The sequence below is a fragment of the Camelus bactrianus genome, chromosome 32 (genome assembly GCF_048773025.1).
Source record: "Camelus bactrianus isolate YW-2024 breed Bactrian camel chromosome 32, ASM4877302v1, whole genome shotgun sequence".
Taxonomy (NCBI): Eukaryota; Metazoa; Chordata; class Mammalia; order Artiodactyla; family Camelidae; genus Camelus; species Camelus bactrianus.
The window spans coordinates 8914639-8939516 of NC_133570.1; the positions used below are offsets into that span (position 1 = coordinate 8914639).

Below are 24878 nucleotides of genomic sequence, written 5' to 3' on the forward strand. Positions count from 1 at the left end.
AATCAACCCATAAAAATTTCCTTTTTTCCCTTCCCCTTTTGCCCTGTTTTCTAATGGACTACTCACCATAAGGGTTAAAAAAAAAAGATACTTCATAATTGGTTCTCAATAGTCTTTGGGCACTTTATCAATAATAATCTGTTTCCCACCTCTTTTTGCCTTCCGGGGCAGAAAGAGTGCCACTTTTCCTTGGGGTAGACAGGGTAGCCCACATCTTTGTATCCCTCATAACACCCAGTATAGCCCACGTTCTAGACAGTGGGCCGATTCTTGTTTCATAAAATGATGAACAAGTCGCCTTCCTCTCTTTCATAATAGAAAAGCTGAAGCCAGAGAGTTTATTTTAAAAATGATTTTTACACAACTTCAAATATAAGATAAAAAGAAAAGCATTACGAAGACAAAAGTGATTTCGTTCATCTTTCACAGTGGAGTATCTTAATTTTGCAGATTCTAATGTGTTGGTCTTGGGTGGATCTTAGGAGTCAGTATTTAAAAGTTTCCCAGATGTTTCCCGTGTGCAGGCAGAGTGAAGTCTTGATGTTAGAAAATCGCAGAATGTTTCCCAAACCAAACCGTGCATCAGAATCACCTAGGAGAGTGCCTCTCAAACATTAATGTGCACACAAATCACCTGGAGGTCCTGTGTAAAGGCAAGTTCTGATTCAGTAGTTCTGGGCTGATGCCAAGATTCTGCATCTGTAGCAAGCTCCCATGAGTTTCCAATGCTGCTGGTTCACAGACTGTACCAAATAGTCAACGCCCTAGAATATTGGAGGAAATACAGATTCCTGAGTCCCACCACTTGGAGACTCTGATTCGGTTAGTTTTAGTGAGACTCAACAATGTGCGTTTTAATGAGTTCCCTGAAGTTCTTCCGATGCCCAGATGGATTTCGGAATTACTGGAATAAATGGAAATATTGAAAGTGCCCTGGATCAAAACCTGCAAACCAATCCTGGCTCTGTCATTAACCCCCTGCGTGACCTTAGGCGATTCCTTCCCCTGAGTAGGTCTCATTTTCCTCATCAAGAAAAGGATGCATAAAAATATAACACACATGATTACAAAGAAAACAAATGATCCTGAAATTCAGTTGTCATTAATAGTAAAAAGTCACATTTGGGATATTACTATGTATGAGTCTTCATCCATGCATTAAATAAGAGATTAAATCATGCATTAAATAAGAGATTAAGTCGATCTCTTAGGCCCTCCTAGCTCTCACGTTTAAGGAAACCTCCAAGACCTTTTGCGACCAATGGCGGCCTGAGGCTGAGAACTACAATCCCCACAATGCCTTGCGCTTTTCCCGCTGTCTTGTAGGGTCGTGGAGGCGCTCCCCACAATCCTTTGCGGTGGTTCAAGGTGGCGGCGCCCAATGGCACCATGAGCGATTTGGAAAGCAGCAGCAGCAGCGACGCGGAGGAGGTGCAACGATGTCGCGAGGCAGCGATGCCGGCCTGGGGCTTGGAGCAGCGCCCGAGGGGGCCGGTGAAGCCAACAGCCGGTAGGGGACTGTGTTCAGGGAGTCTGGCCGAAGGGCGTAGGATCTTCCCCTGCGGCCTAAGAGGATGGATGGTGAGGAGGGAGTCACCGGGATTCCACTTCTTTCCCCGAGAAGGCTCCAGGGTTGGGAGGTCTTTAATCCACTGATGAGGAACTGGTCGTCCAAACCCTCAGACCCCTTTAATTTTAGGGCAATGTACACTTTTGACTCCTTTTTGCAACATTTATTTTACACCAAGGCACTATGCCGAGAGCTGGAGATAAGATAAAAAGAAGCAGACCATGTACTCCGGTAGCTTACAAATCCAGGGAGAGAATGGACATGCAAACGAAGTGTCCGAAACAACATAAAACTTCATTATGTCCTCAGACTCACCCTGGAAGGTCAGTAATCTATCCCTATTTTATAGATTAGAAAAAACAAAGGCTTGGGGAGGTAACATGACTTGTCCAAGGTCGTCAGTAGAGGAGCCAGGGCTCAACTGAACTCTTGTCATCTGGGGCCTGGGATCTGACTGCTTCTGTTCCGTGACAGAACCTCACATCCACTGGTCTGTGGTCGTGACAGAAGAAATCCTCTTCTTCCTGTGATCACTCAAGAAGGACCAGGTCTTTAAAGACCGTGTATCCCAGGCTTCCAAATTCCTCAAGTCCAGGAGCATCGGGCACTTCACATCCTGCATTGTGCTCCAGAGCCGGCGACACAGACCACAGTGTCAGCTGTGTCCCCTGGAGTGTTTGATGCGCTGTGGCCCTGCTTTGGGTCGAATTACCAAGTGTCCATTTGGCTCAGTTGGCCTCTTAAAAACACAAGCACATTTTGTCCCAGGATTCACAAAGCTCAGAGCCATCTTTCACTCATCTCCCACACTGTCTGTCTAGACCATCAGCAAAATCCCATTGATCCATCTTCAAAATACTCACATCCCGAGTCCTGCCACTTCTCACCATCTCAGTTACTACAGCAGTCTTCCGCCTGCTTCCGCCCTTGTCCCTCTGCAGTCTGGCTCCTCACAGCAGCCCCAGAGATTCTGTAAAATCCTGAATGCATGTGTGTCCCTCCTCAGTGCACAGCCTTCCTGTGGCCCCTCACCTCCCTCAAGGCCCAAGTCATCACGTGGTCTGGCCCCTACAAGTTCTCCGTTTCTGCTGTTACCCCCGCTCCCTGGGCTTCAGCCCCACTGGCCTCATTGCTGGTTCTGAAACACACCAGACAGGCCCCTGCCTCAGGGCCTTTGCAGCTGCTCTTCCCTCTGCCTGCAAGACTCTCCTGGATAGCCATGGTCTCCAATCTCTGCTCACGTGTCACCTGTCAGTGAAGCTGTCTGCCCACTTTTATAAAGTGATCCCCAACCAGCACTCCTTACCTCCCTCCCCTGCTTTGTGTGTTTTCCCTGTACCTATTATCTAATTTTGTGTTTTAATTGTGTGTGTTTTTTGTCATCTGTTTCCACCAACTAGAATGTCAGCTCCATGAGGGCTGGGATCTTCATCTAAGTTGTTCAGCAGCTGGAACACCAGCCGGATAATATTAGACCTTCAGTGTTTGGTTGAGCAGGTGACCGCCAGGCCAGGCATCCCCATTGTCTTAGCTTGAAAAATGTGATCAGCATAACTGAGTCCCCTTCTCTCTCCTCCACAGCACTCAGCACACAGCCAGGTACGTACTAGGTACTCAATAAATACTGAAATCAAATGATCCTTAGACTTGCCTGTTCATCATGGTGGCTAAGAGCAGGGCTCTAGGGCCAGACAGCCTGGGTCCTCAACTCTGTCGCTTACTAGCTGTTTGACTCTGGCTCAGCTCTTTTACATCTCCTTGCCTCAGTTTCCTCTTCTGCAAAATGGGGATAATTGTGACCCCTCCCCCGTGAGGTTGTTAGGAAGATTCAGTGAGTTACGCATGTAAATCACATAAAATACAGCACTTGACAATTGTTACTGTCATTTCCTCTATAAATGCCTCAGCGTTCTGTTTTTCCACAGGTGCTGCGAATACTCAGTTGCCAACCACCCAGCCGAGCTTCAGGTACCATGCATTGTGGGTTCAAATTTCATGTATTTGTTCACTGATGTTGCTCCCCTGCTGTGTGGCTGAGGCTGGGTGAGACCCTGCGATGTCAGAGTAAACCAGACATACATTGTCCCTGCCCTCACGGGGACAGCTTCTAAGCTTGCAGGAAGTGAGCCTTTTTGTGTGTGTTGTAGGCACAAGGCGAATGAGCACGAACAAGATGGCAACGAGCTTCAGACCACCCCCGAATTCCGAGCCCACGTAGCTAAGAAGCTGGGAGCCCTGCTGGACAGGTAACCAGAAGCTTCTGTTCTCTTCTCCCACCCTCAATCAATATGCACAGTAATGGCTCCCGTGGGCTAGCATCCGTCACCTCACTGCTTTCATAATCACCCTGCCACATAGGGTCTGTCCAAATGTAGAAATAGAGGCTCCCCTCTGAGTAGAAGCACTTGCTTGAAGTCATAGGAAGGAAGGAGCAGAGTGGCTTTGACTCTGAAGGCCATGCTCTTAACCACTGCGCCCGGCCACCAGCAGAGTAGAAGGGGAGCCCGAGATGAGCGAGCTCCTTCCCACCGCAAGAGGGCAAGGGACCGACAGAATTACTGCTTCTTGGGTGCTTTGTGTATGCCAGGCACTGAGAGAACACAATCTGTAAAGATCCAGGCCAGCGTTCCTAAAGTGGGGGCCAAGGAACGCGAGTCTGGAGCGTGGCTCTCGACAGAAGGGGTCCAGCAACAAAGAGGCTGGGAAACGCTGCACTCTGTGTGCCCCCCGTGCCCTGGAGATTTGGATTCCTTGTAGAATAGTCAAGGCTCTGAGAAGCCCTGCTGTAGAGACCTGTGTGACTTTGTGTAGCTCAGCGTCTTCCAGAGTCATGTGGCCACAGTGCCTCTGTTCTACGGAGGACCCATAGCGGGGCATGGGGCACGTTTCAGGACAGGCTGGTCTAGACCCGTTTCCGATGGACAGAGGCCTAGCAGGATTTAAAAGGAAGATGAGGACATCCAGGCCACAGTCTTTCAATTTGAAATAGCCATCTAAAAGGACAAATGAACCTCCCAGAGTGCACAGTGGCTGCTCCTCTGATACAGAACGGTGGGCCAGGCCTCAGCAGGCTGCACCCCACATTAGTGCTCGTCCCCTGACCCGAGAGTGTGCTGAACGTGTTGAGGAAGGACAGTTGGCATTTTAGTCCATGGGAGCAGTTTTTCTCCACCTGGCATTGCAGTGACCTACATCGGCCATTTCCCCAGGTAGAAATCCGGCAGGATGCTAGTTACACATGGTCAGAATATTCCCTGCAGCATTTCCGTATTTCTCTCTAAAGAAATGGTGCTCCAGTTGGTCCTGTGTTACATCAGGGTTTCTCAGCCTTGGCACTATGGACATTTGGGACTGGAGCTTTCTGGGTTGTGGGGCCATACTGTGCACTGCAGGATGGTCAGCAGCATTCCTGGCCTCTACCCACTAGACCCTAGTGGCATTCCCCCTCATCTTTTGTGACAACCAGATATATCTCTAGACATAGCCTGATGTCCCTTATGGACCAACCTTGAACCACTGCTAGATGCTCAGGTCAGAGTCAGCGCCTGGTTGGCATCATCTCCAGTTTTATGTGAGGGGTCCTGTGAGGCTCATTTTTTATTTCTACAATGGTAATCGTCTTCATCATTGTCATAGCTGCCATTTACCGAGCACCTGCTTACAAGCCAGGCTCTGTGCTGAGTGCCTCATATACCCTATCTCATTTCATCCTTGTGACAGCTGTAAGAGGCAGGGACTGTGACCATTCCCAGTGTACAGATGGGTAACAGAGACTCAGAGAGATGAAGTCCCTTGTTAAGTGACAAAATCAGGATTCAAAACCCAGGTCTGACGTATGAAAAAGCTCCATGGATTGTAGCAAAGTTGGTTTCCTAGTTGTGATGATGGACGCTAGTCACGCCCAGTATTACCACAGGGAGAAACTGGGTGACAAGTATGTGGGATCTTCCTCTATGTTATTTCTTGGCACTGCATCATGTCAGTATGCAGTTATCTCAAGCTTTTTAAAAATTTAAAAATTAAAAACAAAAACCAAATAAAACAGGTTTGCCCTGCTCTAGGCACCAACCTCAGAACAATTTTTTCTAGATTAGTCATATTTCCTTCTTCCTGCTTGCTGCCAGGAAGCTCAGAACGCAGTGTGTGCCCTCTGTCTAGCAAGTGTATGGGACTTCCTGACCACACTCCTGGTTCATTCTGTCCCTTGTGCTCTTATTTTCTCTTTGCCTCATTTAAAATTGCACTCTTCTGTTGGACTGAATATTTTCAAAACTTCTTCAGCACTTTCTGGAATCAAGTAGGGTTTAAACAAATGAGGCACTGCAGTGGGAGCTAGCAAGGGCTGTAAGCATGAGCGTCTTTATCGGGCCAGTATGCTCTCTCCTTTTGCACTTAACATCACATTACCCTGTCCCCTCCACTTAAAAAAAAAAAGGTTTAATTAAAGTTTTTTTTTTCCTTGTCACCCCAGATCACATCCTAAATCAACCATCTCCTCTTTCTTCTTCCCTTAGCTCCATTACCATCTCAGAAGTAGTGAAGGAGCCAAGAAAGGCTGAAGTACAGAGAGTCACCCCAGAGGATGATGGTGAGCAGTTATACTATTAATAACAGCTCTCGTCTATTAAGCACCTGCTGTGAGTCTGGAGCCGGGAATACAGTTTTGTATGCAACCTTCTTTCATCCCTGCAGCCCCTGTCTGCGGCTGGTATTGTGCTGACACTGTTTACAGGGGGAGCTGTGAGGGAGGCTGGGACTCCAAGAAATGCAGGCACTTGCCTGAGGTGACCTCGTCTGTCTGGCCCTGAGCAGGAGCGCCTCACCAGTGCACACTACAGACATCCTGCTGGGGTCTCTGTCCCATGCCCGAGTCATCTGCCACTTGGGAAACTGCCTGAGGCAGGAGGCTCAACTGCTGCCTTCCAGATGCCTCAGAGGGCGTGCTGACCTGATTTGGCAGCTGGCCTCCTCTCAAGCACCCCGTCCTCTCGCTCCAGCAGGCAATAAGCGTGCCCCTCATCCCGTGAGGCACCATTCCCTGTGGACTGGGAGCTCCTTGAGGGCAGAGGCAGGGCAGCTGAGGCACCCGGGGAGGGGGCCCCTGGGATGCTGACTCCGCCCCTTTGGATTTCAGGCTTCCGGCTTTTCTTCACATCCATCCCCGGAGGCCCTGAGAAGGAGGCCACCCCCAAGCCCCAACAGAAACGGTTGCCTTCCAGCTCCAGGTGAGACAGCACACCCTTTCCTCAAGTGCCCTCGCTTTGGCCTTGTTCTGTCTTGGCCAGTTCTGCACCCCACCGCCTGCCTCCCCCGAATAGTCTAGCCGACTCTGGTCAGGTCCAGAAGGACCCTGTCAGGCAGCTGGAGAAATAGTGCATCAGTGGGAGGGGGAGAATTTCCACTGGGAGTTGGCTTTGGATGTTTGCTGCTTCTTGAGCACCCATCTTGGCCAGACACCTCACTCCCAGGACATCCCTGGGAGCCCTGGGCTCTGTTAAGATCCTCATTTTATAGATGAAGACACTGAGGGTCAGAGAGCTTAAGTCACTTAAAGAGGCCACACAGCTGGGAAACAGAGAAGCCAGTACTGGAACCCAGGTCTACCTTACTGAGCTCCCTGACTGCTGCCCTCTCTGTGGCCTTTCTGGTGGCTTTGACTGAGGCAGCAAGAGACAGCCTTGGGGCCCCATCCCGACTCCAGCTGACCCTGCCTGCCCTCCCCTTGCAGCAGTGACGATGGCGGCGAGGAGTTGCAGCGGTGCCGGGAGGCGGCTGTGTCAGCCTCCGACATTCTGCAGGAGTCTGCCATCCACGGCCCTGTCAACGTGGAGGAAAAGGTGAAGAAGAAGAAAAAGAAGTTGAAAAAGAAAGCCAAGAAGGAGGCCAGCACCGACATCGTCACCGCCACCACCACCACAAGCAAGGCCGCCGTCAGGAAGCAGGAACAGGAGTCCGCTGAGCTCAACGGAGACCAGGCGCCACTTGGAACCAAAAAGAAGAAAAGGAAGAAAAAGGCAAAGAGGGCCAGTGAGGCCTCCCCATTCCCACCAGCAAGGAGTGCAACAGCTGTGCCTGCAAACTGAGCCCAGCCCGACTAGGGGCGCCCACTGGGGACAAGGTATTTCCACGCCCTGCCTCCCTCTCCCAGTTCAAGGACTTGGCTGGCAAGTCCAGACTCTGCCCATGACTGGGGCTTGCCCCAGGGCCAGGGCAAAGGCGTAGCTGTAGGGCCAGAAGCCTGAGCTGAGCCCTGCCCTTCCGGGCTCCCACTGGGGCTGGGGCCGGCCTGTGGTACCAGAGCATTCCATGGCCTCGGGAAGCAAGAGGAGCCTCCAGTTACCCAAGCTGATGGCCAAGTGGTAGAGCTTCCACCTCCTCAGTCCTGTCTGAGGAGAGCAAGTCAGGGGAGACCTTTTCCTTCTCCTCCACCTCCTCCACCTGATGTGGGAGACAATCTGAAGAAGACAGGGGAGGGGGACCCCGAGATGCAGAGGCCTGGAAGGAGTTTTGTGCTTCTCCCGCCAAACAACACAGACTTGATATAACATTGCCTGAAAAAGAAGGAGAGAGATTTCCCCCTCCCCCGGTTTTCCAGAATCCCCTTTCTCCACATGGGTGAATACGCCACACATAGTCTTGTCTCTGAGCCAACCAGATTATGGAAAATAAATTGTCAAGGAACCTAGCATGTAACAGAGTGATTTGGGTGCTGCCTCCCTGTCAGTGCTAAATCTTGATGAGCCATTTTAAGTAAGCATCACACGGGTGGGGTCTTCCTGCCTACATCCCTAGGAGTGTTCCTGCACCCCAGCTTCAAGGAAGTATCACAGCGCTTGTGGACTGGGATTCATGGACCAGAGTATTCTGCAGGAAGGAGCAGACGTGCAAGGTGAAGGTGAAGTTCTGGCTTCATCACCTTGCCTTGGAGATTCAGCAGAGCAAGAAAGACACGTGGGCTGTGAGAGTGGGTGTGCTAGACTCAAGCCCCCAGGTCCCTCTGCTCCCCTCTGCCTGCCCATCCCACTCTGGGCAACGTGTGGACACACAAGAAGTTTCTGCTACGTTCCTCATTTGCTTTACTAAAAGTTAAATAAATGTACAGGCTCGCCCTTAGCCGGCTGCAAGCTGCAGGGGTGCCAGCTCTCCCCCTGCACCAGGATGGAGGCGGTCCACGAGGGCCAGGTTGTCTGCAGCAGCCCTGGGATGATGAGGGCACATGAGCCCTGGGTTTTCACGGCTGCCTTGTCCCTCAGGGCCTCAGGTTCCGGGGGTGCTGTGAATGCATGGACCTCTCCCCATCGCCTCAGCCAGCCAGGCTCCAGGCTTCCAGGTGGCAGCCTCTCCGCCAGTCTTGCCTCTCCTCCCTCTGGGCACCTCAGCTCTGCCAGCTGCTCCTGCCTTACTGCCTCCTGAGCTCAGCAGCTTCTCCTCCAAACCAAGGAAGGGTCTGCTGCCCCAGGACCTCGACTTCACACCAGGCTCAGAGTCACGAGGCTCCCATAGGAATGAGAATGACGTCTAGCCCTGAGGGGGGCTTTCCAGCAGCAGCAGGATGCCAGGCTGGCGTCAGAAGGCTTGATGCTTGGGGGGGACGTATGTCCAAGAAAATTGGAGGTCACAGGGGCAGGGAGAGGGATGGCTCAGGACGAGGGAAGCTGGTGAGGCCTGCGTGCCCTGGGCCCCTGGCACAGAGTAGCCACTCAGACGATGCTGATGTGAGTTGGGGACAGGGGTGGGTCCAAATGGGGGTTCACAGCAGGAAGAGAGGCTGGGCATAGGTGACAGAATAGGGCCATGTTGATCCATGACCTCTGTCCCTTGTGTCCTGAGAAGTGTGGCTGGCAATTTCCTTCAGGATACCAGGGCTTTCCACAGGCCCAGCCTTGGGGTACCAGAGTCCAAAGGCTGCCCCCTTTCTATTCCAAGTCATAAGATGTACCCTGAGTGGCAGGGATAGTCCCTCCCATGTCGCACTGGGAACAAACTGCTTCCCAGCTCTCTACAGTCCCCTCTTGTGCACTGAAGCAGCCTTCTTTGGGTTGGGGCACCTCAGAATCCCCATCTTTGATGCTGGCAGAGCAGGGTGGGGACCGAGGCACCGTTTTCCAGGGGAGAGCAGCAGCCCCGTGACAGCGGAAGTTTTGCAGGCTCAGATGTCCTCGTCACCCCTCAAGCAGGCTGTGGAGGCTCCAGGGCCCAGTCCATGGGAGGCAGTTGCCATGGTTACTGGGAAGAAGAGGCCATCTGCGTGGAGATGAAGGTCTCGATGACGCTGTGGTTGGACGGCAGCAGGTGGCTGTGGCCGTTGGTGGAGTCGGAGCTCTGGTACAGCACCAGGCTGCTGGAGGACACTGCAGAGGCAGGTGAAGCTGTTGGATTGCACACCAAGGCCAGCCTGACCCCTCCGGACCCACAGGGTGCTCAGGATGGGAACATGGGGCCTCGCCTCCTCCTGAGTCTTAGCAGGTAACCAGAACCCCAAAGTCAAACCTCTACCCTCAGGCCTTGTTAACCCCCAGCCAGGTTCCAGGGCCTCCCAGGAAATGGCCTCAGCACGTTTTAGTGGAAACATCAGAAAAGCCTTGGTGAGACAGTGGTGGTTAGTTTTATGCGTCACCTTGGCTGGTGTTTGGTACCTAGTCACTTAGCCAAATGCCAATCCAAGTGTTGCTGTGAAGGGTTTTGTAGACGTGGTTACCACTTGCGTCAGTTGATGTTAAGCAAAGGGTATTTCCCTCAATAATGTATCTGGGCCTTGTCCAAGCAGTTCAAGGCCTTAAGAGCAAAAGCTAAGGTTTCGCAGAGAAGGAATTCTGCCTCAGGACTGTAGTATTAACTCCTGCCCTGCCCTGCAGCTTTCAAACTTGCCAGTCGTGTGAGCCATTTCCTTCAATATATGTATGAATGTGTGTGTGTGTGTGTGTGTGTGTGTGTGTGTGTGTGTGTGTGTGTGTGTACATGTTCTTATTGGTTCTGCGTCTCAGGAGAACCTGACTGATTCAGACGGTTGAGAGAATGAGCTTTGAGTTTGAACCTGGATTCAAGTCCCGGCCCCATTACCTAGTAGCTGTCGGGGGCACAGCCAAGCCCCTCTCCTTGAGTGCTTTCTCATCCGTAGAATGGGGATGATGACACACACCTCAAGGGCAGAGCGTGGAGCCTGGGCCGTGGAGCCCTCGGTGACTGTCCCTGCAGCCACTAGGGCTGGATGCAAGGCCTGAGGCTCACAGGGGAGTAACTTGCCCAGAGTGACACTCAGCAAGCAGCCGCTCCAGGCCTCAGAGCCTGGCAGCCTGATTCCAGAGTGCCTGCTCTTCACTGTGACATGGGGGCTGCAGACTCGGGGCGTCAGGGTGGAAAGGCACGGGTTGGGTGGGACGTGGTGGGCTGGAGAGCCCACACTCTGATTGCTACGTGGGAGCATGAGTCCTTCCGATTTTCCAAGAGAAGTCAGAAACCTGTGAAAACTCTTAATTTTTAACCGTTGGCAAGGAGTTCAAAAAATGCTAAGCCCTGAGCCAAGGCAGCACATCCCTGAGTCACTTCTGGCCCACAGCCAGCCCAGTTCTCACCTCATGATTGCCCTTTACTGCCTCTTCCGGTTCTTTTTCCTCGACTGAGTGAATAGATGTTCCTGTGAGATAGGCCCGTTTCCTGTGGTTTCCTGTCCGCCCGGGCTCACTTTGGGGGAGTGCAGGTGCCCCTCCATTTACACCCGTCTGCTGCCCACAGCTTCCTCCCCAGCTGTGGAAGCAGCAAGGAAGGGGGCAGGGAAAGGCCGCTCACCGGTGGGGCTGGCACTGAGCCGATGGGTGGGCTGCAGGTGCTGGATGCCAGCAGGGTCCTGGCTTGGGATGTGGATGGTGGTGGCCTGAGATGCCGGCGTGTGAAGCCCGGACTCGCTGGAAGCCTCAGCATCTGAGGTAAAGACCTGGAGGAACAGCGGCCTCCTGAGCCCCCAGGGTGTGTGCTGGGGCTGGGCCCAGGAGGGGCCGAGGCAGGTCGGGGCCTTACCTGCTTGGTGGGTGTGAGGCTGGCCAGGGCACTCAGGTTGGTGGTGTCGGTGATGAGCATGGTCTGCGGAAGCAGGCCTGTGTGGGTGTACTGGGCCACCTCTGGCTTGTGGCTGTAGAGGGCTGGCCAGGAGGGAGAAGAGAGGAGGATGCAGACATGGCACCTGGGCTGGGCTGGGCTGGGCTGGACCCCTCCCCGGAGGGCCTCAAGGCAGGGGAGGGGGACTCGGGGATACGGGGAGCGTGAGCCTGGTGAACACCCAGTGGGATGTTGGGGACTCAGGGCTAATTTCCAAAACTGGGAGCTCCAGATGGAGGGGTTGGATGTTCTCCCCAGCTACAGGGGCTGCTCCGCCTGTCTCAGTGATGAGGAGCCTGGGGGAGACCAGGAACCCAAACCCAGGTCCTCCCATCACCTGGAGACAACAGGGGTGAAAGGGACTGGGAGGCACAGATACTACTGTACCAAGTACCAGCCTTGGAGGGAAAGGCCGGTGCCTCTGTTAGGGGGTGAGGCGGGCAGCACATCTCTGCCTTGAGGACCCCTCGCCACAGTGTAACCCAGCCTTTCACCGGCAGTGCCCAGCCCCACAGCAGCAGACGCCAGCAGAGAAAGCAACATAAACTGCATATTCTCACGTGGACCCCGATAAAAACACAACTACCCATGTGCACACATAAATGATGCTCTTAGCCAGATACTGTTAGCCACAGATACTCAGGTCCACGATCCCTTGTTCATGATTCCAAATTCCAAAAAGGTCTGAAAGCCAACAGGTTTTTGTCAGGTTGGCACTAAAGTTCATTTGGTGGCAAAATCTGACCTGAACGCGGTGTGAGGCTATGTGAATCTTTATTAGCCTACTTCATGGAATTCTGCCTTTTGCTGCAGGAATCATGGTGTTTGATGACGGGGTGTTGCCCCAAACCCTGCTGGGAGCATTATGTAATTCATGCTGTGACCACCATGTTACCTTTCTAAAGGCTGAGCAACAGTGAACCCTGAAATACATACGGCCCCAAGGGCGCACATCCACTCCCACAAACCCACGTGTGCACACACATGGCCACGCACATTCACACAGTGAAACGTGTTCTGGCCCACAGACACTCGCCTGGGCCCCTGGAGAGCCCCCGTCAGAGAAGCGCTCGCACTTGTACCAGACAGACGCGCAGGCCACATCTGCTAAGCCGCCCCCTTCCCTTAAGCCAACCTCTCCCACCGCCTCCCCCAGCGTGGGGCCAGGGGACGCTCACCGTGGGGGCTCTGTAGCTGGGCCATGGTGGCCATGAAGGGGCTCTGGGCCACATGGCTCTGCACCGAGGGCATGAGTGGCTGCTGGTAGGACGGGTGCAGGGGCTGCGAGAACTGGACCGGTTGCAGGGTGGTCAGGCTGCTGCCCATGCTGTTGATGACCGGCACGCTCTGGGCCTGAGTGGAGGCCAGGCCTGGAGCGGGAGGGGCAGGAGTCAGCCAGGTCTGCCACCCCTGTGGCCTCCCCGGACCCAGCCCAGACCCACTGGGGGCACCCTCCCTCCTTCCTAGAGCCAGTGTGCTGGAGGAGGGACAAGGCAGTCAGGAAACACCCTTGCACTAGGAACTGTCACTAACCTACATGGCCCTGGCAAGCAACTCCCCTTCTCTGGGCAGGGGGTGTGTCAAACTAGATTCCCTGGAGGGATTCCACAGCAGTGCAAAGGCCCTGGGGTTAACTCTCTGTACCCCTCTCCTAGCAGCTCCCTATGTGTCATATATATTGAACTTCTGCATGTTAATTCCCACAAATAAAAGTCTTCCTGGACTTTAAAAAAAAAAAAGAAACACCTACAACCTAGAAAACGTCAGTCCTCCTCACCGCTCTGTTTTCCCATAGCTGTTTACCTTCTAAGGCGCTCTGTGTATAATTTATGTATTACGCTTGCTGTCTGCCACCCCAGTTGGGCCTCTGAGATTTTGGTCTGTTTGGTTCCTGTGTGTATTGCTGATGGAGCACGGGGTGGGCACTCAATAAACACACAAATGAATGAGTCCTGGGGCTCTAACAGTTCCTGGATTCCATGGGAGCCCCATGAGCCCCTCTCCCAGGTGCTCTCCCACCCCCACCAGCTTACCAATGACCAGGGTGGAGGCGCCTGTGTTGGTGAACGTGGGGCCCAAGGAGGCCGGCTCACCAGGCCCGATGGCCATGACCCCGGGGAGTGAGGCCATAATGAGGTTCTGGGGCTGCTGGTTAAGGCCTGGGGATGTCTGGTCCAAGCTGTGCAGTGCTGTCAGAGTGCTGACAGGGGGCAGGGGGCCCCCAGCGGCTGAGACCTTGGAGGGGAAGCCGAACTGCGTAAGGCTGAGTCCACACCCTGCCTCCCTGGAGACTGCTCCAGAATCTCCCAGCCAAGGGGAGGTGGGGTTGGAAAGGTCTCCCCCACCATGGGGATGGGGGAGACACTCACCAGCTTGGCTTCTGTGCTCAGCAGACTGTGACTCGGCTCCAGGCCTGTGGGGGACACTTGGTGCAAGGGTGCAGACACTGTCACCAAGGGACCGCCACTGCTTGAGGGCACTTCTGCCCCCTCACTGGTTGCAGACTGTCCATAGCGCACACCTGCAGTGGAAGCAGTGTCCAGCCTCAGCACCCCACTTGCCTACCCGCCTCCAGGGCCCCCATCACTCCACACTGCATAGGTTTGCGAAGGCCCCTTGTCCCATCCCTCTTCATGCAGCCAGCGAACTTTGCTTGAGCGTCCACTTCCCACCAGGCCCTGTGCTGGCTGCCTCCAGGTCCTTGAACACAAGGGCCGTGTTTAATGAGCTCTGTGGCCCCCACTGCCTAGTGCTGTACCTGACTTGTAAGTGCTCCAAGTGCTTAAAGACAACTGAACCAAACTGAACAGAGGCTGATGAAACTGCAGCGAACTGAGTTGAGTAGAATTGGAATTAGTTGAATGAAACTGAAGCTAGTTGAATCAAACCTGAACTGAATTGAGCTTGATTGAGTTGAATTGAATTGAACTGAGCTCTACAAAATTAGCCAGCCAAATTTCCTTGAAATACATTTAGTTAAGCTGAATCGATTGGGAGTTGGACTGGATCAAACTGTACCAAATTTAAAGGAACCAAATTGGATTATAATGAATTGGATTGAATTGAACTGAAATGAATTGAGTTGATTTGATCTGGAATGAATTGAATTGAAATCAAGCAGAGTTGAGTCAATGGCATGAGTGGAGTTGAGTGGTCAGTGGAGTGGAGAGGAGACCAGAAAGTAATGCAGATGGAATGGAGTGGAGCCCTACTGAAGTGCTGAGAGGTTTGGGTGGCTGCTGCCACTGGGGTGGGGCCCCCCAACTCTCCCACCTACCCCCATATTCCCTCTGCCCACCGTCCTAATCCCCTTGCCCGCAAGGCACTCACCGTGGACCTTACTGGGGGAGAGGGCGGGTGGGGGCAGGCCGGGGGAGCTGTGGGCAGGGAGCGCGGGGCCCGGGCCTGGCCCGGGGGGCGGCCCACTGTATGTGTCCATGGCCAGCTTGTGCCGAAAGGCTTCTTCCTTGCGCCGATTGGCAAACCAGTTGTAGACACGCACCTCCGTGACAAGGTTGGAGCCCAGCCCCTGCGCCTGCGATGGTGACACCCCTCTTTGGATGCACTCCGCCCTGCAGGAATGACCATTCGTGAGCGTCCAGGGCGGGTGCAGAAGAACCCTCTCCTGGGGTCTGGGGAGGGTTCTCAGAAGTAGGGCACTACCTGAGTGTTTAGGTTCCAATCCCAGGCTGCTGTGTGACCTTGAGCAAGTGACTTAGCCTCTCTTAGTCTTTTCAATCATAAAGTGAGCACAGTACACATAGGTTGTAGAAAGGATGAGTGAGACTAGCAGCCACTCAAAGGTTGCTCAGGGTGGTGGGGGAGTGGGTACCAGGAGGTTTTAGACACTGAGCGGGAGTTGAGAACTCCTGGGCCAACAGCAGCCATGTCCCTCAGGACCCAGAGCCTCCCACTTCCCAGCCTCTCCCCAGGCCTGCTGACCACAAGCCATACTACCTATTGCATTCCTCCACCAATGCCTCTCTCTCCTCCTTGCTGGGGTTCTTCTGCCTCTCGTAGGCCTGGAACAGGATCTGCTGGGATGCTGGGCCCCATTTGAAACGGTTTCTCCGTCCTTTCTTGGTTGGTAGCTCATCACCTGTGGGCTCTTCAATCAGCCCACCCTGCCCAGCGTGAGTGAACTCTGTAGGCACAGAAAGCCATGAGCAGGACGCTGGCCAATCACACCTTCCCACATCAGCTTACCTGACCATGCCCCTGATTCTTTCTCACCCCTAGGGTGCTGAGCCAAATGAGCTTACAGCTAGAACTTAGAAATATCTGATCCAGCAGTGACAAACACACAGCACACGCACCACCACTTCCTTAGCCTGTGTCCAAGGCAGACATCACTAATCAACCCCTGCACACTTTTTTGCTGAGCCACGATATCATCTCACAATCCTTCTCAACACAAGGCTCCAGGTAAGCATCAGCATTTGTTCGTGTTTGACACATATACCACTCCATTCTGCAGATGAAGAAACTGAGGCTCAGGGAGGTTAAGTATTTTTCCAGTGTCACACGATAGAGCAGAAACTTGAACTGTATCTCCTGAGCTTGATTCAGAGCTATTTTCAACATTCCAGACTTGAAAATCAAGCTTAAAGTGCAAGTATTAGCCAGGAGAGAAGAAACCCACTTTCTCAGTTGGTCCTTTGGTAAGGGGGTCAGTTAGCGGCAACTCCAAATAATAGAACAGCAAGCAATCCTTAGAAGAGTGAGAGGTGGGGGGAATATGTATACATACATAGTTAGTATATTCACACAATATCTCTGCAAGGATACATATGGGACTGAGAATGCCAGTGGCTGCTTTAGGAGAAGGACATCTAATTTTTATCGTAAAAATCTTTATTTTCTTCCAGTTTTAAGCACTTTTAAACCAAGTGTGTATTGCCTTAAAAAAAACTGGATAATTAATAAAAGAAACATCGAAAGGATTTTTTTACACTTAGGCTTTAAAGTATGAAAGTGCACCTGGGATTTTGTGGGGTGTGAGGCTTGAGATGTAAAATCCATCCATTCCCGGAGTAATAATGTAGGAATAAAAAATTTAGAAATAAGGTTTTCCCAGGTTTGCAATGGAGGATTCCCTGAGCATACTCCTTGCCTCTGAGCCTTTACTCATGCTGTTCCTTCTGCCTGAGACACCCTTCCCTGCATCTTCATAGGTCAAAATTCAACTCACACTTTAAGACTTAGTCAAAAGATCATACTTCTAGCGTGATTCTTCCTAATGCCCCCACCTTCCTGAGGAAGAAGAGATTATTCTCTCCTCCCCCACCAGCTCAAGGCTTGGAAATGCTGTCTGTAGTGCTCTGCCCGCCCGGGCCAGCACATGGCGAGAAGTCCATAAACACTAGCTTTTGTGGTTGTTGTTATCACGTTGTAATACGTGTCTCATCATATTAAAATGATATTTTTCTCCTACTTCCCCTCTACACAGGGAGCTCTTAGGAGGCAAGGACCCAGTTCTTCCCTCTTTGGATGCCCAAGACCAACCCTCCTCCCCTCCTGCAGAGTGCCTCGTGCAGAATAGGGGAATAAATGCTGGTTGCATCCTGCCGACTTCCTCTCAGTCTGCCCATCTGAGCCCCAGCTGGCGAGGCTCCCCACCCCGACCCTCGCGCTGCAGGGCGTCCCAGGCCCTGCCCAGAAGTCGGGGCTGCAGTCGGTCATTACTTACGCTGGGCCACCTCTCGCTGCTTGCGGACGTACCAGGTGTACAGGGCGGCTCGTTTCTGTGTCTTCATGGGGGTGCCCTTGTTGAGGTGCTGGGACAGGTGGGACTGGTTGAGGCCCGTGGTGTCGACCACCTCCCGCTGCGGGATGTTGTGCTGCTGCAGGTAGGACTTGACCATCTTCGCCACGCGCCACGGGTCCTCCCTGGGAGGAGGGCAAGGACAGGGCCTGCTCAGCCAGGGCTGGCGGTGCTGCGGGCCAGAAGCCCTGTCCACTCTGGGGGTGGGGATTGTGGGTGAAAGCAGGTGTGGAGCTGGCGGCCTGCACCCTGACTCAGGGACAAGGAGGTATGGACACTCGCGTCAGGACACAAGGACATGGGGACAGAGACCTGTAGACACATACACATGGCAGACATGAGATCACAGGCCCCAAACAATCCCACACAGACATGGGAACAGATAAAGACTTAGACAGACACATGGACACAGATGTCGACGTGAACAGACTCCCACCAGAAGCTACACAAGCCAGATGGAGAGGGACCTCACCTCTGAGCCTCCTTTAAAGATCCTCCCCTCATTCTACCTAAAAAGGTTATTTGTGGGTGTGTCTTATCCACTGTGAGAGACTGTAAACACCTTGAGGGCAGGAACTGTCTGGTACTAAGCACCCAAAATAGGCCTGACATAGAGTATGCCCTTGATGAGTACATGAATGAATGAGTGTAGAGATGGATGGATGGATGGATGGATGACTTGGTAATGTGTTGATGGTGGATGAGAGGCTGGATGAATAGTCGGATTGGTAAAGGGCTGATGTTGGATGAGAGGATGGATGGTTGGATGGATAGATGGGGTGGCAGATGGTGGTTGGGTATATAGAGGACGGTTGGTTGGATGAGAGAGACCAACTGCAAAAGAGATTGGGTCTGAAAACAAGAAGAGAAACATGATTCTGCCACTTTACAGCCTGGGCCTCTGAGGCTAAGAGCACCTGTGTCGCTTGTATCTCTTGCCCAAGGTCACAGGACCAGCTCAGCAGAATCCCAAATAAAGGGATTCGGCTCTGAGTCAGCCTATCATGTAAAAATCACACAGGTCAAAATGCCTCCTGAAAATCTGCACTGAACCCTGGACGGTGGTGTGACCAGTCTTTCCACAGCACGAGGCAGGTGGCCAGTCTCTCCAGAGTCCTAGGGGAAGGGGTTGTGGGCTGGCATTCAGAGGCCTTGTTGTTGAGCATGGAATCCCACTCTGCGAGCTGAAGTTCTCTCACTAGAGGGATTCAAGGGACCGAGGCCACCTGTGGTTCCTACTCCATATGGTCCTCTGCTCACTGTGGGGTAATGGAAGGGGTCAGGTTGCCTGTACGATATAAATTCTCCTCTCCCTCCCTCTCCTGCTCTGGCTCAACCCTCCTCTCTTCCCTTCCCCCTCTCCTGGGCTTCTGTTACAACTGTGTCAGGTACAACCATGCTGAAACAGGCAGAACCAGGATTTGAACCCAGGTCTGTGAGATCCCAGGGCCTGTGTTCCCACCACCCTGATGCAGCAGTTGGCTTCTAGACTGGGAGCCCTCCCACGCTGGCACGTGTGACAGATGGCATGTGCAGGAGGCAATTCATCACCGTGTCACTTGCCACAGCCGAAGAGTGGAAACAACCTAAGTGTCCAGCAAAAGGATGCTGATTAACTAAATTGCGGTGCCTCCGTACAAGGCAGCTGTAAAAACCCACTGAGAAAGTTCTGGATAACCCCTGATGGAACAGTTTGTCTGTTTGTGTAAAATTTCAGGTGGGATAAGAAAAGATTTCCACATACTTGCTTAGGTTCGCATGAAATACCAGAAGGACACAGAGTGACCTGGAGACGCTGACTGGGTGCCAGGGAGTGGGTGAGAGGTGAGAGGGACATTTTTCTGTTGCTCTTCTGTACTTAGTAAATTACATAATATAGTATACTACGTATACATATATAATGTTTTCAACTGAATTCTAAAAAACTGAACTAAAAGCAAAGAAGCTCCCTGGTGCTCTAAAGCCAACCCTCACTGCCTTCTCCCCGGCCCTTCCTTCTCTCCTTTCTCAAAGAACCAGCCTCGCCAGCCCCCTTGACAATGCCCTTCTGAGACAGGAGGCCACAGAGCCTTTCGTCGGCTTTGGCCCTCTGACTTCCTCCTTTTTTTAATTAGCGGTTCCTATCCAGGCAGGGAGGAAGGGAAGGTGGGGACAGAGACAGTTAAAATAATCAGCAGTCAGTCCAGCAAAGTCCCATTTGTATAAAAATGATAGCTGTGGGAATTCTGTTCTTGAGTATTTACGGTGAAGAGGTGGTCATTTAAATCTTAACAATAACCCTAAGAAGCAGGTACTGCTCGTACGCCCATTTCACAGGTGAGAAGATTGAGGCTCAGAAAGGTGAGCCCTTGTCCAAAATGACCTAGCTGGGACTTGGGAATATCTCACTTTGCCAAGACCCCCCTGGACCTCTCCCTGAGCTGCATCTCCCTGCTTTCAGGGGCTCCTAGGGGCCTCTGCTCCACCTCCCCGACTCTCTGAGTACCAGTCAGAGCTAGGAGGGAAGGGCAGGACAAAGTCCAGCCTTGTGCTCTGTGGCAAACATGTTTATCTGATTCTGGGGCTGGGCTGCCCGATGGCCTCCCCCCCACCCCCGCCCCAGAGGCAGTCATCACCCTCCTGAGTGCCCCTCCCTCCCTCTGTCTCTCTTCTCCAGAGAGAATGAGCCCGATCTTCCTCTCAACAGGGCCCCTCCTGGCTCAGACTAAAGACTTACTATCTGTCCTTGTCCATATGACCCCATATGAGTCTGTCTTTGTTTCCCTCCATCTCTCTTTTCTCCTTCTGTCTCTGTGTTTCTCTGTTTTCTGCTCTCTTCCTCTCACCCACCCCCAACCACACACACACACATACACACACACGCACACACGCACACGCAGAGTCTCTACCAAGGGCGTGGCTCTTTTCAGTTTCCCCAACTCAGAACTAAGGGGCCAGGTCTCCAGGCGTCTCCTGCTTTCACTCTAACGGATTTGAGAGTGAAACCAACCTGGGTTCAAATCCCACTGCTGCGACCTGGCACCTGATGTGCAGATGCCCCACATCTCTCCTATAACATGACGGTAAATCCATGCCTACCTCCCAGGGCCGTTGGGAGAACTGAATGAGTTTCTACTAGGATTGAAATGCTGAGGTCAGGGCCTGGCACACAGTAAGAGCTCAGTATTTGGAAAAATATTGTCATCATCATCAATACGATGTAGTCCTGGGAACTCCCGGCCCCACAGCTGAAGGAAGAGGGCCTGGGAGAGGTGAAAAGTCTGCCCACATCTCCCTCCTCCTGCCTCTGCCAGTCCTGGGGTCAACCAGAAGTTCAAGGCTTTGGGTCTTTTGCTCACTGGTCCCTGGGGTTTCAAGTGGGTCCAAGGTCACAGAGCTGGGAGACAAGCCTGAAGGGCCACTCGACTGGAGGGTGAGCTAAGTTCTCAGTGTGAATCCCAGCTCTGCCACTCAGTCTCCGGGTGGCCCTGGGAAGTTGCTTAACCTCTGTGTGCCTCAGTTTCCTCCACTGTGATATGAGGCTAATAATATTTCATAGGCTGTCAGGAGGAGAAAATAAGTTCAATGCATTCATAAGCCCTTCGTGTAAAATGAGACCACTAATAATAGCAATCATCTGTTGCACTTATGTGCTATTTAACCCTGTGGGTAAGCATTATTATCAGCTCCACCTGGCAGAGGACCTAGGGCTCAGAAAAGTAAAATCACCTGCTGGAGCTAGAATGGGGCAGAGCTGGGATTTGAGCCCAGGCAGGCTGGTCTCAGTCAGGGGTGTCAGACTGACCCGCTAGCCACTGTCTTCCTGGGTCTCAGTGCCTTGGTGCTGCCTGATGGAGAGGATCAGAGACCCTCAAGGTTGAGGTGTGAGCTGCTCAGGGATGGAAGGACCTAGGAGGACACTCAGGAAGGAGCCTCCCTTAGCCAGAGCAGCAGACATCCCCAGCGGCTCAGAGAAGCCTAGTCACTCATTCATTCCTGCTGCGCGTCAGCTGCTGGGCTGATATCAGGGGTATAAGTGGTGAACAAGACCCTGCCCTGGAAAAACTTCTGTTCTCATGGCAGGAGCTAGAAAACAGACAGACAAATAAGGTAATGATAAGGGACAGGTGAAAATTAATGAAAGTCACGGAAGAGGGAGTGACTGGGGTGGAGCCTACCTTTATTTAGATGGGGTGGTCAGGGAGGACCTCCCTGAGGAGGTGATATTTGAGCAAAAAGGAGAAGGAATTGGCCCCGGGAAGATCTGGAAGAAGAATTCTAGGCAGAAGGCACAGTGCATGCAAAGGCCCTGAGGTGGGAATCAGCAAAGTCAGTGTAACTGAAAGGAAGTGAGGAAGGGAGAGAGGTCCCTTAGAAAGAGGTCAGGAAACCAAGGCTGGGAGTTTGAATTTTATTCATTGTTGAGGTGGGGAAACTGAGGCAGGAGGAGGAAGAGACATTAGCCCAAGGTCATACTTGGTCACACTTAGTTTGTGTGAGAAGTCCTGCCTCTTCACCATCCTTTCTAGCCTGCCTGGGCTTCATCAGGGGTCCCCTACCCTCTCTAGCCTGTGCCCTGGGGCTCGAGGCCCCACTTTTTCCCTTCGGGGCGTTTTCAGATCCCTTTTGTTACCTGAACAATAAGTAACCCGGGTAGTTAGTTATAAACTCCGCAGGAACAAGGAGCTGGTTGATAATTTATAGCAACATCTCAAATTTAAATGGAAAGTAAATAGCATGCTGTTAGCATTAAAGAAAACCCAATCGGGGCGGGAGGGAAGCACTCCAGCCTTCTCTCAGCTTGGGGCGCCTCACTCTCTCCCCAGCCCCTTCTCCCAGCTGCCTGTGAGCCCCTCTCCCCTCCCGGCTTCTTGGCTCTGCTCTGCTTCTCCAGGCCTCTCTCTACCCACATCCTGTCTCTTCCTCCATGCCTCCCCTCTCTCCCTCAGCTTCCAAGTCTCTGCTGGTCCCCAGGGAGCACTTTGACCCCTGTTCCCCGCTCAAGTGCTGTGGATCAAGCCTTCCCCTCCACCCACCATCCCACCAAAGGGGCTGCTGGTCAAGAGGCCCCACCCAGCCAGGTAAGGCCTTTGGCACCCCTTGCCCCCACTCCCCCCGGAAAGCCCCCAATCCCATCTGGGGCCCTGAGCAAGTCTGGCCCAGCCCCACCCTGTCAGGGCTGCCCTTGCCCTGGGCCTGGCGATGCCTGACTCTTTGCCCCTCCCCTGCAGACAGAGGCCCTTTGCCCTCCTCTTCCTGCCAAGTCAGGGGGCCCTGGCTGCTCCCCTGCCCCCTGCCCAGGCCCTCATGAGGCCTGGCAGACCCTGAAGGCTCCCTGTGGCAGGGATCCAGCCACCCCCACACCCCAAGCTGGGATCAGGACCTTGGACAGAAAAGAGATGGTCTCTGGGACTCTTTCTCAGTCTCCCCAACCCACCCCCAGCCGGCCCCTGGCCCCCAGTCATGGAGGAAGAGGGCACCAAAGAGAGTGGGTGTGGAGTCCCAGTTGGGTGGCCTTCATCAAGCTACTTCCCCTCTCATTTCCCTCGTCTGTGAAGCAGTTATTCATAGCTGCCTCCAGAGTTCATCTCAGTGTTGCCAGAAATCACACATGTGAAACTTCAGCACAGCGCCCACCCGGCTGTTAGGATGGAGGTTACAGAGCCTTAGGGGAGGGGCAGTGCTTGAAGCCCCCAGACCCCCTTCCCCTCACCTTTACCCTCCCCATCCCCCAGCCCGCTGGGTGGGAAGTTGGTTGGCTCAGGCCTCCCCAGGCCACCAGCCCTACAAGTTAATGATCACAGGCCTTATCAGAGCCTTTTGCCATGTATAAATTTATAAAACAAAAGAGAAATAATAAAGCCTGTGGGTAATTAGTAACCAGGTCAACTCTGCTGAGGAGAGGGGAGGCATCAGGCTCAGACCCACCCAGCTCTCCGGGATATGGGGAGCCAGCCAGTGGGTGGGGGTACGGAGCGGGGAGGCCTCTAACTGCACCTGCTGGAGAGGTGGGGGGGCCTGAGGCTGTGCTGGAAAGGGGAGCAGCTCCTTCCTTGAGGCTCCATTTCCCTCAGGTAAGAAAGACTGGGCCCTCCTGGCCAAATGTTTGAGTTCCGGGGAGGCCAGGGAAGCCCCCGAAAGCCCAGTTCTCGCTCCCCAGTGGTGCACCTGGTGCTTGGCAGGGAAGGTAGGGCTCGGGGAGTGGAAATAGGGATGGTGGCTATAAACTCCCTCCGCCCTCTGGTTGTCCGGCCACTTGAATTGTGGACTCTCCCGCTTTGTCCCCATCTTGGAGCTCCCCGGGGGGATGGCCCCACTTCTGAAGTGCTGGGCTGAGAGCCTTGGCTCGTGGGGACTCAGAGGACCAGGTTGGGGGCTGGAGGCTCCAATCCCCGAGCCGGGACCACCCCCCCTCCAAGCTCCAATGGGCCCTGTCCCCCTTAACCAACATCCAGAATGAAGGCCACAGCCATGGGACTCTGGAGTGGGAAGGGCTGGTCAGGAGCCGAGGGTGGGCCCCTCCAGGCTCCTTGGGAGCTGGGGACAGGAGAGGGGTCCTTACTGCAGCAGGGTCTCCACCACGGCTTTCTGGTGGGCTGCCTCCTCCGGGCTGAGGTTCTCCAGCTCTTTGAGGATTGGCGGCGTGAAGTCTTCCCCATCGTCGTCCGTCTCGTCCTCGGAGCCCCTCGTCTCCCCGAGTCCGTTGGGAAGCTCGGCCAGCTCCCCTCGCCCACCACCGCCACAGGACTCCCCCTTGTCCAGGGGGCCATCTCCGGCCAGCAGGTAGGGCGCCGGCTCACCCAAGGCCTGGATCAGCGCCTCTTTGCTCAGGCCCGACTCAAGCAGGGCGGCCAGGAGCTCCGTCTGCAGTTGGCTCAGTTTAGAAACCATGGCTCTGCTAGCGCTGGGCCACGCGGCCCTGGGCCACCCAGCTGGCCGCCTCCCCAGCTGCGTGGGCCGGCTCCGTGCTGGCCGGCCAGCAGGCAGGCCCAAACCAGGCTCCTTGCACCCGCTGCCCCCCCAAACCCCACTAGCCAAGCCCTGTGGGCACCCCCAACCCCCAACCCTGGCCCCAGTGGCCAGTGAATCAGGGCCCCTGCCCGCTCTGTTTACATTGGAGCTGGGGAAATTCTCCAAGGTTCATATTTATCCGTGTGCTTAGAGAAGGGACTGAACTTTGGACTTCACCCTGCAAACTGCAGGCCTCATGGCAGCGCCGAGGGACGGGGAGCTGCGGCCTTCACTGGGAGTAGGCAGAGCAGAGGGTGGGGGAGGCGGCAGTGGGGGGCCCAGGGCAGCTGGGACGGATGGTGCTGAAACAGGGAGGTCTTCAGGTGACCAGCATGGGGTCCCACCCCACCAGGACCTTGTCGGGGATCAGGTTGAGGCAGGAGAGCAGAAACAGCGGGTTTCCCTTGGGAACAGAAGCAGCAGGGAGTTTTAGGCCATTGGGCCATCTCTCCTCAAGGGCAG

The 24878-nt window shown here is 53.7% G+C and overlaps 2 protein-coding genes across 5 annotated transcripts; one reads left to right on the forward strand and one right to left on the reverse strand.

Moving 5' to 3' along the window:
• Positions 1–1353: 1353 nt before the first annotated feature.
• C32H12orf43 (chromosome 32 C12orf43 homolog) lies at positions 1354–8698 on the forward strand. Of its 2 annotated transcripts, XM_010969600.3 has the most exons (7): positions 1354–1510; positions 3152–3169; positions 3496–3538; positions 3718–3816; positions 6085–6158; positions 6705–6795; positions 7299–8698. In XM_010969600.3, exons 1-7 carry the CDS (start codon positions 1390–1392, stop codon positions 7651–7653), a joined length of 801 nt encoding a protein of 266 aa, XP_010967902.1. In that variant the 5' UTR covers positions 1354–1389; the 3' UTR covers positions 7654–8698. The 2 variants fall into 2 exon arrangements, with proteins under 2 accessions (XP_010967902.1, XP_010967903.1); XM_010969601.3 differs by lacking the exon at positions 3152–3169.
• On the reverse strand, positions 8621–24296 carry HNF1A (HNF1 homeobox A). Of its 3 annotated transcripts, none has more exons than XM_010969603.3 (11): positions 23968–24296; positions 17352–17551; positions 15620–15806; positions 14993–15234; positions 14032–14183; positions 13696–13897; positions 12841–13032; positions 11585–11706; positions 11357–11501; positions 11143–11204; positions 8621–9921 (listed from the first exon to the last, which is right to left on the reverse strand). In XM_010969603.3, exons 1-11 carry the CDS (start codon positions 24294–24296, stop codon positions 9733–9735), a joined length of 2022 nt encoding a protein of 673 aa, XP_010967905.1. In that variant the 3' UTR covers positions 8621–9732. The 3 variants fall into 3 exon arrangements, 2 of the variants coding, with proteins under 2 accessions (XP_010967905.1, XP_010967906.1); XR_012503706.1 differs by having other exon boundaries at positions 9786–9921; positions 10631–11204; XM_010969604.3 differs by lacking the exon at positions 11143–11204.
• Positions 24297–24878: the final 582 nt, after the last annotated feature.

Bases quoted from the DNA above. Each gene is read 5' to 3' on its own strand.
- C32H12orf43 (XM_010969600.3), top strand. From the start codon at position 1,390: ATGAGCGATTTGGAAAGCAGCAGCAGCAGCGACGCGGAGGAGGTGCAA. The intron at 3,539-3,717 runs GTACCATGCATT...TGTGTGTTGTAG, and splicing joins ACCACCCAGCCGAGCTTCAG to GCACAAGGCGAATGAGCACG. The intron at 6,159-6,704 runs GTGAGCAGTTAT...TTTGGATTTCAG, and splicing joins AGTCACCCCAGAGGATGATG to GCTTCCGGCTTTTCTTCACA.
- HNF1A (XM_010969603.3), bottom strand. From the start codon at position 24,296: ATGGTTTCTAAACTGAGCCAACTGCAGACGGAGCTCCTGGCCGCCCTG. The intron at 14,184-14,992 runs GTGAGTGCCTTG...CTTCCACTGCAG, and splicing joins CTCCCCCAGTAAGGTCCACG to GTGTGCGCTATGGACAGTCT. The intron at 9,922-11,142 runs GTGAGAACTGGG...CTGCCTCTGCAG, and splicing joins CAGTAAAGGGCAATCATGAG to TGTCCTCCAGCAGCCTGGTG.